The sequence below is a fragment of the Wasmannia auropunctata genome, unplaced genomic scaffold (genome assembly GCF_000956235.1).
Source record: "Wasmannia auropunctata unplaced genomic scaffold, wasmannia.A_1.0 LD333475.1, whole genome shotgun sequence".
NCBI classification, from domain to species: domain Eukaryota; kingdom Metazoa; phylum Arthropoda; class Insecta; order Hymenoptera; family Formicidae; genus Wasmannia; species Wasmannia auropunctata.
In genome coordinates this window covers 209,306-226,298 of record NW_012029415.1, presented here as the reverse complement: position 1 = coordinate 226,298, position 16,993 = coordinate 209,306, and the positions used below count along the sequence as shown (strand labels likewise).

At 43.6% G+C, this 16,993-nt stretch overlaps 1 protein-coding gene and 1 long non-coding RNA gene across 2 annotated transcripts in view; one reads left to right on the top strand and one right to left on the bottom strand.

The window, feature by feature from the left end:
* Window positions 1-412: 412 nt before the first annotated feature.
* The window catches only part of LOC105460011, a 186,073-nt gene continuing 169,492 nt past the window's right edge, over window positions 413-16,993 (bottom strand). The window contains exon 4 of the long non-coding RNA XR_975753.1: window positions 413-470. This is a non-coding gene — a long non-coding RNA (uncharacterized LOC105460011). The remainder of the gene's footprint in view (window positions 471-16,993) is intronic.
* LOC105460010 overlaps window positions 8,929-16,993 on the top strand; it is a 161,157-nt gene continuing 153,092 nt past the window's right edge. The window contains exons 1-2 of the mRNA XM_011706437.1: window positions 8,929-9,426; window positions 14,768-15,002. Coding sequence (XP_011704739.1) covers window positions 14,768-15,002 — 235 coding nt within the window. The 5' untranslated portion in view covers window positions 8,929-9,426. The remainder of the gene's footprint in view (window positions 9,427-14,767; window positions 15,003-16,993) is intronic.

Here is a 16,993-nt window from a genome sequence, read left to right as displayed (position 1 = left end):
TCCTTTCATAATGTGTCGCGGAATCATTTAAAGTTGCTGCCATTCGTGCAAGTAGCGAGAGGAGAACGCGAAGAGAGACAAAGCCGGACGTGAGAGGGGCGAGGAGGGGAATGAGAGAAAGAAGGGCACGTCTCTCAGGACTGAGAATATCGCCTCGTTGAAGCTTTGTTCGTCGCGAGATACACTCGGCATTTACTTACCGTCGTACGTCGGCCATTGTTAATTCGCTGAACAAACTTTTTCAATTGCAGGAACAGCGTCGTCTCGGTGCAAACGTAGAGGGCCACTCCGCGACGGAGAATTGGAGTTCTCCGAAGAATTCCCGATCGTACCCGGTCGAAAGTGGAAAAACCGTGGACTGGACTATCGCATTGGGACATGAAGTTTGAACCGTTCGCCTTCCTGCTGCCCTGCTCCACTCCGCCCGTCGTTCCGAACAATTATGCAATTGATATTGATTCCCTTTCGTTCTGGAAAAAACGTTCGTCATTTACAAGCGATTTCCATCTTGGTAAAGCCGTGCGCGATACAGCTTTAATCAGTCAGGAAGTTCAAACAATGTTAATCTCCCCCCCCCCCAAAAAAAACAATGCCTTTGGAAAACCGGTGAACAATTTCGAGAGTTTAACGTAAAGCACACTGCTTTATTAAAAAGAAGCGAAGAATGATCCAGCTAAAAATATAAAACGAAAAACAAAAGCTATGTTAAATACTGTAAATCCAAGCTATTTATAGAAGTATTAATCATTCACTTCATTATATCATTATATCGAATTGAGCAAAATCAACATCTTTGAACCGTAAGTTCATTGTTTATATGTAGAACAATATTTTAAAAAAGTTCTTTTCATCTAATTTACGTGTAAATTCGGGTCTACGAATTCACCCGTAACAGAGGCGGCGGGAAAGCGAAGCGATTTTTTAAGCTATCCGGTCGCGAGAGTTACGGCTTGGCGAGGCGGAAAAACGCGTTCCTGAAAAATGCGAAATGCGTCTGACGGAAACCACCTTTGCGCTCGTCAGATTTTCGTCATAATCCTGGAATCTTGTGGAAAGGTGAAGAGACGACCGTGACGACGGGGCGGGGAGGCGAAGGGGGATCTGAAAGGCAGGCAGGAAAAACCGGAGGGTGAAGGAGCCATTGACATTGACTTTGTCCCGTTGGCGAAATGGAAGAAGAAGAAGAAGAAGAAGACGAGGAAGGATTCGAGAAAAGCAGAAGAATGAAAAATGTTATGGGAGGAGAGAAAAGGAAGATCGTCTTCATAGAGCAGATTTGGGGAAGGAGAGAATTTATGAAGTGGCCGATTGTGACAACATCAAGAATTATAAGTAAGTAAAAAAATAACATTTAATTTGATAAATCGACTTGGCCAAGAATATCCAATTCAATTAACCAGAACGTACACAGAAAGAATTTTTTTCTTGTGTGTAAAACACAATAAGTTCTCTCTCTCTCTCTCTCTCTCTCTCTCTCTCTCTTTCGTGTAAAGTGTAAACTATTGGTTTTGTGAATAATGGAAAGCATTGATTTTGTGCTTTTAAGAGAATGCACCGAAGTTCCGGCGGAAGCGATATATCCGTCTACTTCACCGATCTCTCCATATGAGGTAAACCATTTTACCGAAAATGAAGATTACTTAAATAAATCTACTGCAATAAAAATCGAGATTTTCTGTGTTGCAGTTGGAAATAAAAAAAACTAAATGCGCGCAATATTTCTATTGTGGCAAAATCTTTTATGAAAACTTTGAGTTAATTCTGAACGATAATTATATATATAATTACATCATTACATCGATAATTAATTACATCAGAACGAATAAATTATCGCTCAGCTATTCGCATCCGGCAATAAATATACGCCTTTTTTATTGTGAGCCAACTTTGCGACAATATATACAATTTAAAGTGATGTGCTTATAAGCTTGAAAAATCAACAGTACAGAAAAGATAGCGAAAGTGCTTGCGTTGGTAGTTTTGCCGTTTTGAACCAGTTTCGCCGGAAGTTCGTACATGTCTCGGTATGAAGTGTAGTCCCCGTGAGAAAATATTTAGATGCCCCAACATGAAAGCCGATATATCGATCGCAGTACACTTGAGAGGAGTTATCACTGACGTCGCGCAGCAACGAATTTAATGTAACAACGAATTTTTGATATTTCGAATTCGAAGTATTCAGCGATTCTCGGAATACCTCGTTGACTCCGGTACTTTGACAGTCCGTTTTCTTGATATAAAAGTACATACCTTATAAGCAATATTTAAACGGAAAAATGAGAACAATGTTAACTTAATGCGGAATATCCGAGAATCTTTGGCGTATACGTTTAATAAAACGAAATTTCGGAGGAAATTTCGTGCAGCATATTACAAGAAATGAAGTAATATCGCGCGCTCGCGGAAGGACAAACATTGCATATTATCCCAGTTTATCAACAATGCAATCTCGCGCGCATACATACCGGAACATCGATCATACGCGGGCATTGTATCGAGAATGTATTGCAAAATGCAGCCGAGCGTGTCTCAAAGTGTATCGATAATTCAGCGCCTATCCTGCAATACGCTCGAGATGAATTTGGCGACGTGACCGATGATCCATCATTCGTCGAGAATTCGATAAAGTGACCCGTCACCCAGTCCGCGTAGTGATAAACTTCGATGAAATTCATCTCGCGCCTAAATAACTCGCGTTCCAGATTCTACGGTGGTTTCTTTGCAATTAATGCTACATATATATATATATATATATATATAGGTGCAAGAGAGAGAGAGAGAGAAAGAAAGAAAGAGAGAAATAAATATAAACGTAGAATAAACTTTACCGTTATTTTTTTTATAAGAAAGTATGCATTATTATTATCTTATTATTAATAATTCATCACTTATTAAATTTTGGTTACTTAAAGTCAATACCATGTACATTTATATATTTTAGAAATCGTGTTTTTAGTTTCAATAATATTATGTTAACTAATAAAAAATTGGATATTAATAATTTAGACTTAGTATAATATTGGTCTTCTATATTTGTATGCTTATTTTTGTTTTCATATATATCTATATTTTCCTATATTATTTTAAGAAAGTCTGAATAATATCATCGTTCCAAATCTCGGAACTTATTAAGAGACATGATAAATTTTTTATTAAACCTTGCTGCTGGTGGTATATTTTGTTTCGATCTTACAAAAATGAAACATTTTGATAGAAAATATTTCATTTAGGTCACGATAAAAATTTGCCTTTAATAATTGTCACATCGCTCGTGAATGAACGTATATAATTTTACGCGGCGTGCAAATTTGCGAATTTTACTTTCGACATTCGTTTAATGTGTACCCACGGTAAACGGTAGGTATATAAATTAATCGGCGGATAAATGCAAGTTCGATGGCATTCATCTCAAGACCTTAATCGAACGGAAGCTTTATTTTCGTCTCCCCGGCGATGTCCATTTTCTATAAATTACTTTCGGAGTTCGTGACGGAATGGCCTCTCCGCCTTACTTTCCTCGTCTCTCCATTTACTTAAAACCCAGTCGCATAGCTTTCTGAACAATTACCCACGAGGATGGAACGAGGGAGGAACGTCGAATGGCAAATCGCTAAATGTCCCTTCTTTCGGGTGACAACGTAAAAGAGTGCTTTCACAGAACGTATCGGGACGGAGGGAGGGAGGGGGAGGGGAGAGGGGAAAAGGGCAGAGATATCGAATAGAAAATTCAATTCTCGGTAAAACGATTCTAGTAAACATACGTGCGGAAACGCTTCCTTAAAAACTCCTTGGCGAAGAACCTTGCATATCGTGCCTCCTGAATGTCGTGTTACTATTCGCGTAAGCAATCTTGAATCACGTACATATTGATCGACCTTAGCCAGGAGATGAAACGTACGTTCGCGCGCACATCACACACGAGAAATTACGGTATTATTATCGTATAACTTCGTGATGATATCGAGAGTAAGTTAACAGCTTAATTATCTCCTAACGAGATAGGTTTCGACGAAACTTGAGAGTTCACCTGTCTGCCTGCCTATCTCGTTCCGCGCGATCATTCCGAGCCGTCGCCGTGCCTCGCGCTCGAGATATTGCCGTGGATATAAGAGAGAGAGAGAGAGAGAGACAGACATCGGGCGACGTGTAGATTCGACGTGGGTTTGTCTGCATATAAAATGGGACACGCGCGTGTTTTCGGTCTAAGCGCCGTCGGTTATAAATACGGACCTAAGAGCAACGACATGCACTCACGGCATATGAAATATTCCAGTGGCCCGGCTACGTGATATTCGCAAATGTACGGCATATTCCTTTGTATCTTTGTCTACAGGTGACACGGCTAAAGTGCACTTTTCTCCAAGCGGCGGCGGCGAATGAAAAATGAGGAGGGGCGAAAGGGACAGGGAAAGAGGGAGAGAAAGAGAGAGGGAACGAGAGGGATATAGTCGACCGGCAGTTCCGAGAGAGGGGTAAGAAACATCCGAGATACAACTTTCCCGGAAGACAGGAAAGAATTAATGAGACGGGACCGAATGACTGACTACCACCACGCGAAAGACAGGGGTGGAGAGGCGGAAGGAGAAAAGGGAAGAAAGAAAGAAAAAGGAAAGGAGAATTGGATCGCCAAGATGCAAAAGTTTTCCTCAAGCTGCTCGAGTGCGTCTCTCTGCCGGTCGGAAGTCACGCGAATCGCTGCTCGCGGAAGGTGGCGTGTCCTCCTTTCTTTCCTGAGCAGCTGAGCGGCTTCTTCGTCTCCTCCACGACGGTCGGCGGAGCTAACTTCGTAATCTGAATTTTCCGCGGGGACGTCAAAATAAAGAATAGTTGAAAGCGACGAAAGTAACGAGAGGATTCTCCGCAGCTGGTCGGTATTGCGAGAGCATTACACAGTGGACGTTTAATTAAGAGACATTTTTAGACTAATTCATCTAACAAAGATGGCGAATAAGTTATTGCTAGAGAACTGCTATCAGATATTACGCATTATGCATGATGGTTACAAAATACAAATATTTAATTTAAATAGTTTTTCATGTTCAATAGTTTTAGATCATTATTACGAATATTAATTATAAGTTTTTAATAATTTATTCTATTAAAGTGGAGCAACGGTGTTATGCTTTTACCGCGTGACATCCTGCTAATATTGGCAATCGATATCTCCGCTTGTGACGGAGATAGCACGTATTTTTGTAGGCACATAAAAGAACTATTCTCTAATGTTCCGAAAATAAAAACGAAATTCTGTTGACATTGTCAGGTCACGGCGGTTATTTAGTGGGGCATTTTTAGGAGAGATGGCCTCGTTCCATTAATTTAGCATGCATGAAACGTGCTGATGTTATTTGCGGTCGTCGTTAACTAGCGCACAGTAAAGTACCATCTTTCATTTTTACTATACACAAGATAGTTTAACGATCTTTTTTCGTAAGGATGAGTATGAGTATGATAATTAAAACTCTGATAAACGAGAGAGCGTAATGATTTTCCAATAACAAAATTAAAAATTAAATGATGCTACAGATTTAATTGTTTATTTAATAGCCATTTTATGGAAGCATCAAATATAATACCCAGCTATTAATATTATCCTTAAAATTTTTATCCTAAAATTCATGTAATTCTCGCATTTTTTCGCAAAAATTTTCTTTTTACAGTTTAATTAACAAGCCCAATGAAAATAAATAAGAGTTATCACATAAGTACAATTTTAATCATGTAAAAAATTTACACGTTATCTGAAATTGTTAGATTGCAAAACATGTTAACATGCTTAATATTGCTCGAAATTGTCACTGTAGAATATTAGTCTTTCACATTTACGTGTCTATATAAACCACCGCTCTTCGCCGCTGTACGCTTTGACTAATATTAATTTCGTTTCACCGTTGCCGACGTACCCCGTACGAAAATACGACGAGAAATCATGACTTTAATCTCAACGCGAATATCTTTATCGTGCATCTCAATTTGCAGCGCCATCCCGCAAACGCAACGCGTTCACGATCAGTGCTATAATACATTTCACGCCGATCAAGTCCCGACGATCAATCGCGCAGCCGATCTCCCTCGTCGTCGTCGAATCAGATAATTTCGGTTAAGTGGGTCTCTCTCGAGAGACGATCGCATCGCGTCGGAGCGACGATGCAACGGCGGTGTCGTTTTGTTAAACGACGCTTCCCTCCGTCTCCTTGTGCCACAAAACTGTTCTCGTCTCTCGCTATTCGTCCCGCGGCATCGATCCTCATCTCGCACTCGTAAACGTCGGAGGAACGAGCTGCTCGGGGGAGGAGGGGATAAGAACAAACGCGCCGTAATGACGAAGCTTTGTCGAATTAGAGCTTTCCTTCCCAGCCATTTCGCGCTTTTCCCTTCCCATATAAGTCACCCTCGCCCCCCCCTCACCCTTCCCTTCCTCGCTCACGGCAGCACACGTGCGCATGTGTGTCGGTTACGGCATGCCTATTCCGGACGGCGTTGGTCTCCGTGCGTCGAGGTTCCTTTTCCACCCCCTATATCCTTCCTCGTCAGCCGTATGTGTATCTAGCGGTAGACATAATTAACAATTAGTTCCCCCTCTCATAAGTCGGGCGTTCCCTTGGCATGCCGGGCGTGCGTCTATTGCCCCGTAAATTGCGTTCCCTTCTCCTCGACGCAGAATTCACGCGCCGCGCGTACACGATTATACGCGGCGATCATTATTGTTACGTAACGAGGAATACCAAAGAGCTTCGATCGATCGAGCCATCGTCGAAAGTAGAAAGTTAAGAGAAGTACACGAAGCACTCTCCGCCGCGATAAGGAAACTCGCTCTGTAAAAGTAGATTAATAAAGAAGTTTATCCGACAGCAAAAAAAAAACAGAAGTCTCGGAAAGATTGGATTTAAACTTGCGGGACACCTTTAATTACGACTATGCAATGTCTTCAATCGTGAATTTTTCAGCGCGGTCTTATAACAAACTACAACAAGCCAACTTTCTATGTATCTAATTAATCGCACGACTGTGTCCTCTATAATGTTCACTCTTGCTACTTCAAGGCTGGATGAATTTGTGCGACGGAGAGGATTTTGTTTGTAAATGCAAATAGAGAAACTGCAAACTTGTACGCGTGTGTTTGAGGTGGGTGCTTCATGCTTGTGCAGCGGAATTCATTTGTTTGGCAACGGCAACCTCGGCGAATCCCTGTAGAAAAACGATCAGGCACTAAGTCGTGACGCGTGAGAAAATAGTTTTAGAATGAAAATTGTTTACGATTTTTCGGGGGAGTGTATTTTTTTCGATAGAGACATCACCCTGTGATACCATGGGAGTAATTATTCCGATATTAGAAAAATGTTCTAGTTTAGAAAACCGATAAACAAAAACGTGATAGGACGCGGTATTGAAAGACCTTGCGTTTACTTCTCATTGTAAATGGACCGCTATAAGAAATATTATTCCCAGATCTGTTCATGTTGCTAGATACATAGGTACGTGTTGAGAAAAGCGATTTCGGACGCTTTCATTGTCACTGACGACACTCGCGTTTCTTCTGCACTGTGCCAATAAACGCATTAACGTGTCGCCAACTATATCTAATGAACAAAAACCGAAACAATTTCAACGCGCTGACACGCGCGGGAGCGAGGATGACGTCACTCGGTGAGAAGAAAAATTGAGAGCGCCTTGTAACAATTGGCGAAATTGTTACTCGACACACGACCCTCGTCGAGGCTTGGCGCCTGAGACGCGCGTTTACATTTCGAAACATCTTATTCATTGACGATTTAATAATTCATAACTTTGTGATCCCGTCGATAGTAATAATAAAAAAAAGCTTCGCCAGTTTACATCGCGAGTTCGCAAATCAATCGCTTCTTTCCCATTGAAACTTCCTTCGCTCTCCTTCGGCAAACTTTATTCGCAGATATTTCGTCCGACAATATGGAGGGTTATTTGTGTGTAAAACTCTCTCCGACTCGGGGATAAGTGCGGAAAATAGCATTGCATTCCTGAAAAGTATTTCGTGCCTTTTTATGACTTCGTTTTTACGTAAGCAAAAGGAGAAAAAAAATGCACAGAGATAAAAACGGACATTCCGTTACGCAATACGACCGAAGGATTGTGTACATATTCATCCATAGCAACGCACTTTTAAATATCAAATGTTATACGTCCGAGGTCCGACCATCGACGTTCTCTCGCTATCGCGGCGCGCACACTCGTGGGATAAAATAAAAGCTTATATTACAGCAACGTTTAATAACGAGATTAACAACGCGCAATAAACTAATCGAATTTGTAATACGTTTGCGCAGTCGACCGCGGACCACGTCTATACGATTTGCGGCCTATCCGATTTATTAAAACCGATCCTCTTTTCTTCCCCGCGTGAATCGTTTTATCGTTTTATTTAATTACGTTATTTTATTCGTAACAAAATTATAATCCATTTATTCGCTCTCTACTTACTCATTTTATTAATTGCTTCATTCGATGAGCGCGAAATAAGACCGATTGACTTCCGCATTATCGATTTTCGGCGCGGGCGTAAGATATATTTGCGTTCATATTATCAAACTTAATTACATAATGTCGGAGAGCGTATTTTTTTTCACATCTACAAAAAGAACGCGTTTAAACTTTCTTGTGGATGGACTTTCTTCTATTTTTTTTTCTCCTCGTCGATGACTCGAGGAAGTTCGGTCCGAATAATCCTCGGCCAGACGATAAGCGCCGTTTCTCAGGGAAAATGAGCGCGAAATTAATGCGTCCCAGCGGTAGAATCGGGTGAGCGCGAGTTTGAAGTCGACCGACAACGAGGGTGAGGCGGCCGCGGCGCGGCGCGTACGTGCGGATGCGCGCTCGAGGCGAGGCTCCGCGCGAGGCGAGCGCCCGCGCGTACGGAGTACGGGCCGCGCTCGCTTGCAGTCTCGCAGTACCGCGGCGACCCTCGAGTCAGGAGCATCCGTCGTTGCCCGTCGACGTCGCGCATCGGTCCCGTGCCCGACGAAAAGGGGGATTCGCGGTGTGGACGAGGAGGCCGCGCCGTCGTGAAACGTGAGAACCTCTCCCGCTCTCCGTGACCAAATTCGTGCGCGTCGCCCGTCGCCGTCGCCGTCGCCGCGGCGCCTCTTCGGCCGGGAGGCCGAATTCCGTGAGTCCTGAGCGATCGGCCGGGAAAAAGGGAGAGAGATAGAAAGAATAACTTCGCCGCGCTACCTGTGCCGCCCCGACGTTTCCCCTCCCTCCCGCGCGTCGCGATTCGCAATACGAGATCTCGACTCCCCGCGATGCCTGTGTGACATATACGTGCGCGAGGTGTTTTTACGAGTATTCCTGCTGCCCACTTCGCCGTCCCCCCCGCGCCACAGCCCGGAATCCGGAGAGAAAGGGGTTGTAGACGGAGGGTGGGAGCGAGACGTCGAAGGTGTCGGAAAGGTAATACGTCTGAGAAGTGTTACGTATGCGTTGCAAAACTCAAGTACGCGGTGAATGATTGATTTTATCTCGATGCAGAGAGATTTTTGTAATACGATTTCTAAAAAAATATCGTTTGGTATCAATGCAACAATCACCTGCGACTTGTTTTGGAATTTTCGGTGATCGGTGATCAACCGAGAGTGTGCGGCTTTCGCGTGATTCGATCCTATCCAAGATCCTATCGTTTTGTGCGCGTATGTCGTGTTTATTACGGAACGGGATCTCCTCATCTCGGTTCTGGAGCACGAAGCACTTTCCCTGTATATCGATTTTCTTTCCTTCGAGCCTGAATTTCGTTGAAGGCTCGTAGGAAAGGCACTCTCGCAAGGTGCCTTTGAAAACACGCTGACAAGTTTTTGGGCAGACACATCGACGGATACAGAAGTGATTTGCGCTAAAGGCTAATTTATTTTCGGGAACACTTGTGTATTCTCTCTTTTACGCGATAAGCTCGAATTCTTTGAACGACTGTTCACTCAATGTCGAGTTGGTAAACGGGAGGTCGAAGGCGCTCCTTTCACGGAAAAGAGTCCATACGTCGGTGCATCGCTAGCGATCGCCACTGCGTTCTCCGTGTCTGAGGTGTGCAGAGTTTCTATACTTTTTCCCCATCTGTCGAACTCACTGATAGAATATCGCGCTTCGCTTTTGCGCGATTTTCTCTCTTCACAATACGTTACACAGTTAGCACATGTACCATAATGATAAAAATTCCAATGAAAATATATTTTTTAACATATGTTAAAAAATAACAATTTAACAATTAACAATACGATTCTAAGTAAATGTTTGCAATCGCATGATACGAATTCTCATCCTGTTTGCATTCTATTTATATCTTGATATTCTTTAGCGGATTGAAAAATTGTTTTTTACACCGTTTAAAAAATATAACTCATGATGTTTTAATACCCATTGTTATACGTATCATTTTTATCGACAGTTCAGTTTATTAAACAGCAATGACATTTGATACGTGCCGTGCGTCCGACGCGAGCTTCGATATAGTGTAGCCCGAGTTACATCCGTGAGTTAAGGTTATTATTACGCAGTAACTATTACGTATTCGCGGGATGCGCAGCTCAGATTTTGGCAAGGGGAGATTCCATTAACTACGGTTTGGAACCCTAAATCCCAAGCTCGCTCCGGCTCTACACACACAGTGGTTCCGTCTCAGATTCCTCGACGCGTGACTATTAATTCCCCAAAGCTAATTATTCGAAACGTGTCGCGTATGAAAACTAAGTTCCCGCAGAATTATATGGATTGTCCAGTAAATAATATACACCTATCAAATCTCACTGAGACTACAAACGAAATTGATTTAAAAAGCACAAGGCAGGATCAATATGTATGAAAGTAATGAAAATACTGCGATTGCGTTAAGAATTAAAATAAACGATTAATAAATAGATACTTTGAATTTGTTCTCGAAGAGTTTTGCGCGAATGATAATGCTCCAATCTGTTCCCCGACGAAGATTGGCGGGAAAACATTACGCGCTGCTCTTGCAAATTCATGCAAAGCCCTTCTTTTCGGACAAGATTCTCGGGCTTTTCATTATTTACGTGCCTGCAAGTAATCAGATTTGCGACAACTTGTTGCTTACCGGAAAGCGCGCGCGGAAAGACGAAGTTCGAAGACACCGAGGCGGAGATTCGCGCTAACAGACCGGCGAAAGATACAAGGGAAAGGGAGAGAGAGAGAGAGAGAGAGAGAGAGAGAAAGGGAGAGAAATCAGCCCCCGCGGCCATTAAATTAATCAACCGCTCGACCCGGGAAAACCAGCGACGGGCCCCAAGTCTGGAAACTCTTCGTCATCCACGATCGTTTGTACACCCGCGCTGTCGCTTTTCCCTCGGTCGCCGTCGTTTCTACTTTCCGGGGAGACGGCGACGATGACGACGGAATAGGGTCACCGGGGCTGAAAAACGAACGACGTAGATCCCGCAGTAAGACCGAGCGAGAACGCGGTGGCCCGGAGTGTCGGCTCGCGGGAAACATAACTCGCGCCCGCGTGTGAGTTACCTCGCCGGCTCCGGTAATGAAACATAATGAATTGTAAAGCAAAAAAGAATTTTCAGTTACCCGCTGCTGCATGCTCGCGGGGACGGCTCGAAGGGACTCGCGCTCCGCGGTTAAATAATGTGCTCCACGGCTCGTACTCCCGGTCGCAAACCCCCCCCCCCCCTTCTCTCTCTCTTTCTCTCTCCGATGAAATTTACTCCAGCTCTGCGTTCCCCGAAGCTGCGCTACGTCGAGTTCGACTCTCCGAACGAACTATAATTACATATTTTTACGCAACCCGTTAGTGACGCGAGCCGCGAATTGAGGACGACCTCTCCAGAATGAGACGTTTGCCGTATGTTTTCACGGGCAAAAATAATACAGGAAAGACTACAACCCAGAGGCTCCATTTCTGCACGATGCATCTTAGAGAATAGAATGAAACCGGATAGGCATGTTATTCTTCGCGAAGGAAGAAAATTTCGATGTCGCTTTCCCGTTAAAGAAAAAATTAACGTGATAAGCTTCCTTTCCGTAATTTAATAATTCTTTGTATTAAATAATTTTACAATAAATCGAGATTCTATTATTAAAACTTAAAAGACTTACGAATATTTCTTGCAATCGATAAAAAGTTAATCGTGCTAAACGATAAAATTACACGAGTTTTTGCATTTTGCCTGTCAAGTACACAAAGGCTTCTAATGATGGAAACTATTTATATCACAGCAAGATGGTGGATAATATAGAATGCATTGAATCGTGTGTCTGTCTCGGATCCGGTTTCTCACAATTGCACAGCGCATTGTGATCAATATCGAATCGGGAAGATATACTGAATAATGCTGAACATCGAAAGTTCCTCGTAGTTATCTCGTTGCACCGACACGGAGGGAAATGCTCGGCGATGAATTCGAAGTTCGAGAAGAGTTTTCGCGCAAGGGATATAAATATTTTCCGTGTGCTTTTCATTAGCTGTTCGTTTACTTTTTAGTCCTTCTAAAAAGGCTAGCGGCGAGATACAGAACGCTCATCTTAAAAACGGAAATCTTGCAGTTACGTTTAAGAAAGAAGTTTTTCCAAGCATTAAGACCGTAAATAGGCAATACTTTCGAGCGTACGACTCTCAATACTTATGCCATAGAGATATATTTGTACGAATATTTAGTCTCACAAGAATAACTTAGTTAGTTGCTCAATGCCTTATACAAGTGACAATCGAAGTGCGCAACGACATTTATTGTTATTTTATAACTTTTAGAATTTTGTCGTACAATTTATTAGCAAAGAGCAGAAATAATAATTATTTTATTTTAATACTTGCATTTTTATAAAATTTATTTTATCTTCATAAAAAAAGCGCGTAATTTTTTAAATTCGTCTTGCATATAAATATACTCGTATTTTCCTATGTAAAGATAACAGAATATTTTTATAAATATTTTCGTATCACGGTATTACAAATTTGATTTGATAAACAGAAATATTTGTTAAAATATTGAGTAACATAACCCATCAATTCCCCCTGGAACGATTCCAGCGTCGAGATTTTCCTTAGAGTGGTCAGCTAAAAAAAAACAAAAAAAAAGTCGAGAACGTCACCATCGGCTCGAGATCTCGACGACTCGCGACACGTCGAGTGGCGTCGACCGATCGGAAGTGATTTGGATGCGATTTGAATTTTGAACGCGCGCAAATCTACATACGTAAACATGTGAGGAACACGCCGCACTCGCTTGCCCGCGGGATATGATCGCGTACCCGTGCAATTTCGCATAATCGCAATTGGGAAGAGGGACAACCGACCGATTCCTGGTCGATTTTCAATCGGTAGATTACGGAGTTTTAAAGCACCGCGTGATTTATGCGACTCGCGAGGAGCATTATACGTATGCGGGAGCACAGGCGGGAGCGGTGGCGGCTTTTACGGCGAGCATTTTTCCCAATCGTTTCCATGGATAAGATGATAATTGAAGAACGTTCGACCTCTCTCTTTTCACAATCAAGTATAATGGATTCACTTAGGAAAGAAATCGACACGCGCTCCTATACGCGCGATGGACCGCGAGGGACGTAACGGCGCGGGTTCGCCGAGCATCACCTTTTACGCGCGGCGGGCACTTTATCCGCCCGCGCGATAATACCGCGTTATCCTTTTGATTACGTCCATGTAAAAGACCCCCCGGAATCACCCCTCCCCCTGCTGAGCTCTCCGCACCACCTGAATTATTCAGCAGTCACGCGGGGAAACGCGCGCGGCGGCGCGTCTCCTCTCTTTCGTCGCGACATGCCTGCGCCCTGCGGATCAATCTTGTTTACCGCGCGGAAACCGGGTTACCACTCGCGGAGCTGCTTAACAATACAATTTGCGGACGGTGTGCACTCATTTCTGAACTATTCTGAATCATCATATGTGCCTCCACGTATCGCACGAGGGCAACATGCATTCGTTACCACAATCGAGATTGACTTTCAAGAGTTCCTTCTAATGATTTGGTTCGCCAATGACGGTTAGAATCGATTTTTCCTCGAAAATTTCGTGAAAACAGTCAAATATTAAATTACAATTTAAAAGAGCTTTAACTCACACATAGCGATTCGAAATATTTTGTCGTAAAAATTTCGAAAAATGTCTATAATGAAAAATGTTTATAATGAAAAATGTCTATAGTGAAGATAAATGAAGATATTTTACTGTTATTCTTCGTTGCATTCGAACGCCGCGATTATGCGATAACACGCGTGATTATGCAGGACATGCATGTAATGGTTTGACGCCTATAGTCCTGACCTTAAAACGAGACATTTTTCTCGCCGACGGAAATATCAGATGATTGCGCGGCACCGGGACATGATGAATTGTTACCCCACTTTATTCTATTTCAGTCCATTCCCCGATAAGAGATAAGCTTTATATTTTCCCCGGACGGTATTATGTAGTAGTAACGGTAGAAATTACTACCCGGAGTAGCTGCACTTGTAGGTCGTTGCGCAACTTTATCTTTCCTTGACGTTTCCTTGTACGGAGCACTTTAGAGAAGTTTCACATTTCTTTTAATATTTTGTTGGAAACACACGCTCGGGAAACTGTCGAGAATAACGCCCGCGCGCGCGCGCGCGAGCACTCGCACGTCGAATTCCTCATCGCACGCGTTTCGAAGCGTTCCAAGTATACAGCGGTACACGTGGACACGTTAAACACGTGCCGCATACCTTGGCACGCGTCAGCCAAGTTAATAGGTCGCTTGACAACGACTTTCTTCATTTTTTTCACCTTTCTTGTCCCCCGTAGATGTCCCCTGGCACGTGGCACCGGTGGTCGGTGCTCTTGCTGCTCCTGCTCGCCACGAGATTCCTCTCCGTGCACGGCCAATGCGGCTCGTACGCCCAGGACCGGCAGGAGAAGCAGGAGAAGCAGGACAAGCTGGCGCTCTACAAGGTCATGTTGAGGACCTACTGGTCGAGAGCGCGATTCCCGAGACATTATCCGGAGTGGAAGCCTCCAGCGCAGTTCGGCAAGCTGATTGGTGAGTAGTTTGTGTGCAGCATCACAGAACCGTTCTGCGGAAAACAGAACGCGGCGCAACTTTCGATCCTAGAATTCGCGCCATAGCACTTTGTCCGGGACAATTTTTGTATTCATTTCTCTCGATTGTGCTTCCAGGCATACATATTTTATCACCGAGAGATACGTTCATGTTTTATTTGCAACTAAAAATTTGCATAGTATACAGCGATGAATAAAACATCGAAGAACTTACAATTATTATTCTAGGATTCGACTGCTGCAGTCTCGACTGCCTGCAGCGGTGGGTAAAAGCCTTAAGTTATTTGTGTAACTGGCGTATGAAAGGAATAGAGCGATTGTACGTGCCAAAAGCAGTTTTTCCAGAGCAGTTATCATCCAATTCGAAACGCTGATGTCTCATTTGCGACGCATTCGAATCCGGCTCGCATTTCGAGCGAAAATTGAAATGTAAAACGACACGTCGAAAATACTTCGCCTCTTTACATACCTATCAAATGCAGTTTTAATCGAACGCGGCATCATGAAAATTAGATTAAATCGTTCCCTGTGTGATTCGAATCCTGTCATTAAAAAAAAAACGCGATAAAAGAGCGAGATTTTTCTGATTATTTCAAATCTACGCGCGAGCAACGCGCGGATCATCCGCAGACGAGTGGCGTCACATTAATGAGACCTCTCGACGCTTTCTCTCTTTCTCTCGCTGACATTCGCGCATTCCATCGATTCCCCAGTGTACGGCGGTCTCTCGCCCGTCACCGCCGAAACTTTAATTCGATCAAATCCCTCCAGGTCTCCGCGCGATTCCGATCACGGCGAATACTTATTTCTCCCGGCGGTTTGCGGGTCGGTCGCGCGATTCGGGCAACGTCAGCCCGAGTCTTATTCCCCGGGTTTATTCTCTTTCGACCTCCTTTCCTCAGCAGCGCGAAGACGACGGGGGAAGGGGGGATGAAACGATAATTGGAGAAGTTGGGAATTATCGCATGACGCCGCTGGCGTTTGCAGTCGACTGTGATGCCGCGTCTGACGCGAATTTGAAATGTCGTCGCTTGTGCATGGATGCCCTCAAAGTGGCTGCAGGATACACGAGGTGTCCCGGAGGCTATCAGTTTCCGACTTTTATTTAAATAATTCCTTCAACTAATTTAAGATATCTGTTATCTGAGATTTTGCACTAATTGTAAGACTATAATACAATCGAGTGTTAAGCGATAACTGTTGTTTCGCTATTACATCGATCGCAGATTGATCTGACTATCTGATCTTAGTCACTCCTAGTTGGGCGACACCCTGTAGACACACGAACAGGTGTCGTAAGTCTTCGTCGGTCCATAAATCCCTCGCATCCCTTCTCACTACCAGTTAGTCTCTATAGTTTCGCGCTTTCGGTTGGTGTCTGTGGTCGCGACCCTTCGTTCTCGCCTCGCCTCACCTCGCTCGGCCCACCTCCCACCTCCGCTGGCACTAGCCATCCCTTTCTTCCGTCGTGAAGTCGAATAAATCCCGCCGTTAGACCTGATCCGGCCGTTTCGCCGAATGTACGAGCGTTCCGCGAGAAACCTCAAATTCGAATTAGAAAGCCGCGCGCGCGCCGCCGAAATTCAATTTCCAAGCTCCAGCGGAGTCGAGAAACCGCGGTCGGCGGGCATGATATGAGGAGAATCCGGAGAGCTGCGGTTCCCTACCTCGGCCGCGTTTTGTTCTTCTGCCGAATCGTTTTCGTACGCCGACAGTAATGTTCCGCGGCTCGAAATTACTTCCTGAAATATCTTGTTCGAACATGATGCGAAGCTAAAAACGATTGCACTTTCTTACACGAGTGAATTGAAATGAAATAAAAGAAAAACATTTTACCGATAATCGAACGTGAACCAATTAATCACAAATAATTATATTTTTATAATTAGTTTCTCTTGCGTAATCGGAGATGCAATAGATTATTTTTTTGAAGTTTTATATACATATATATATCTGCTCGCCTTTCTTCGT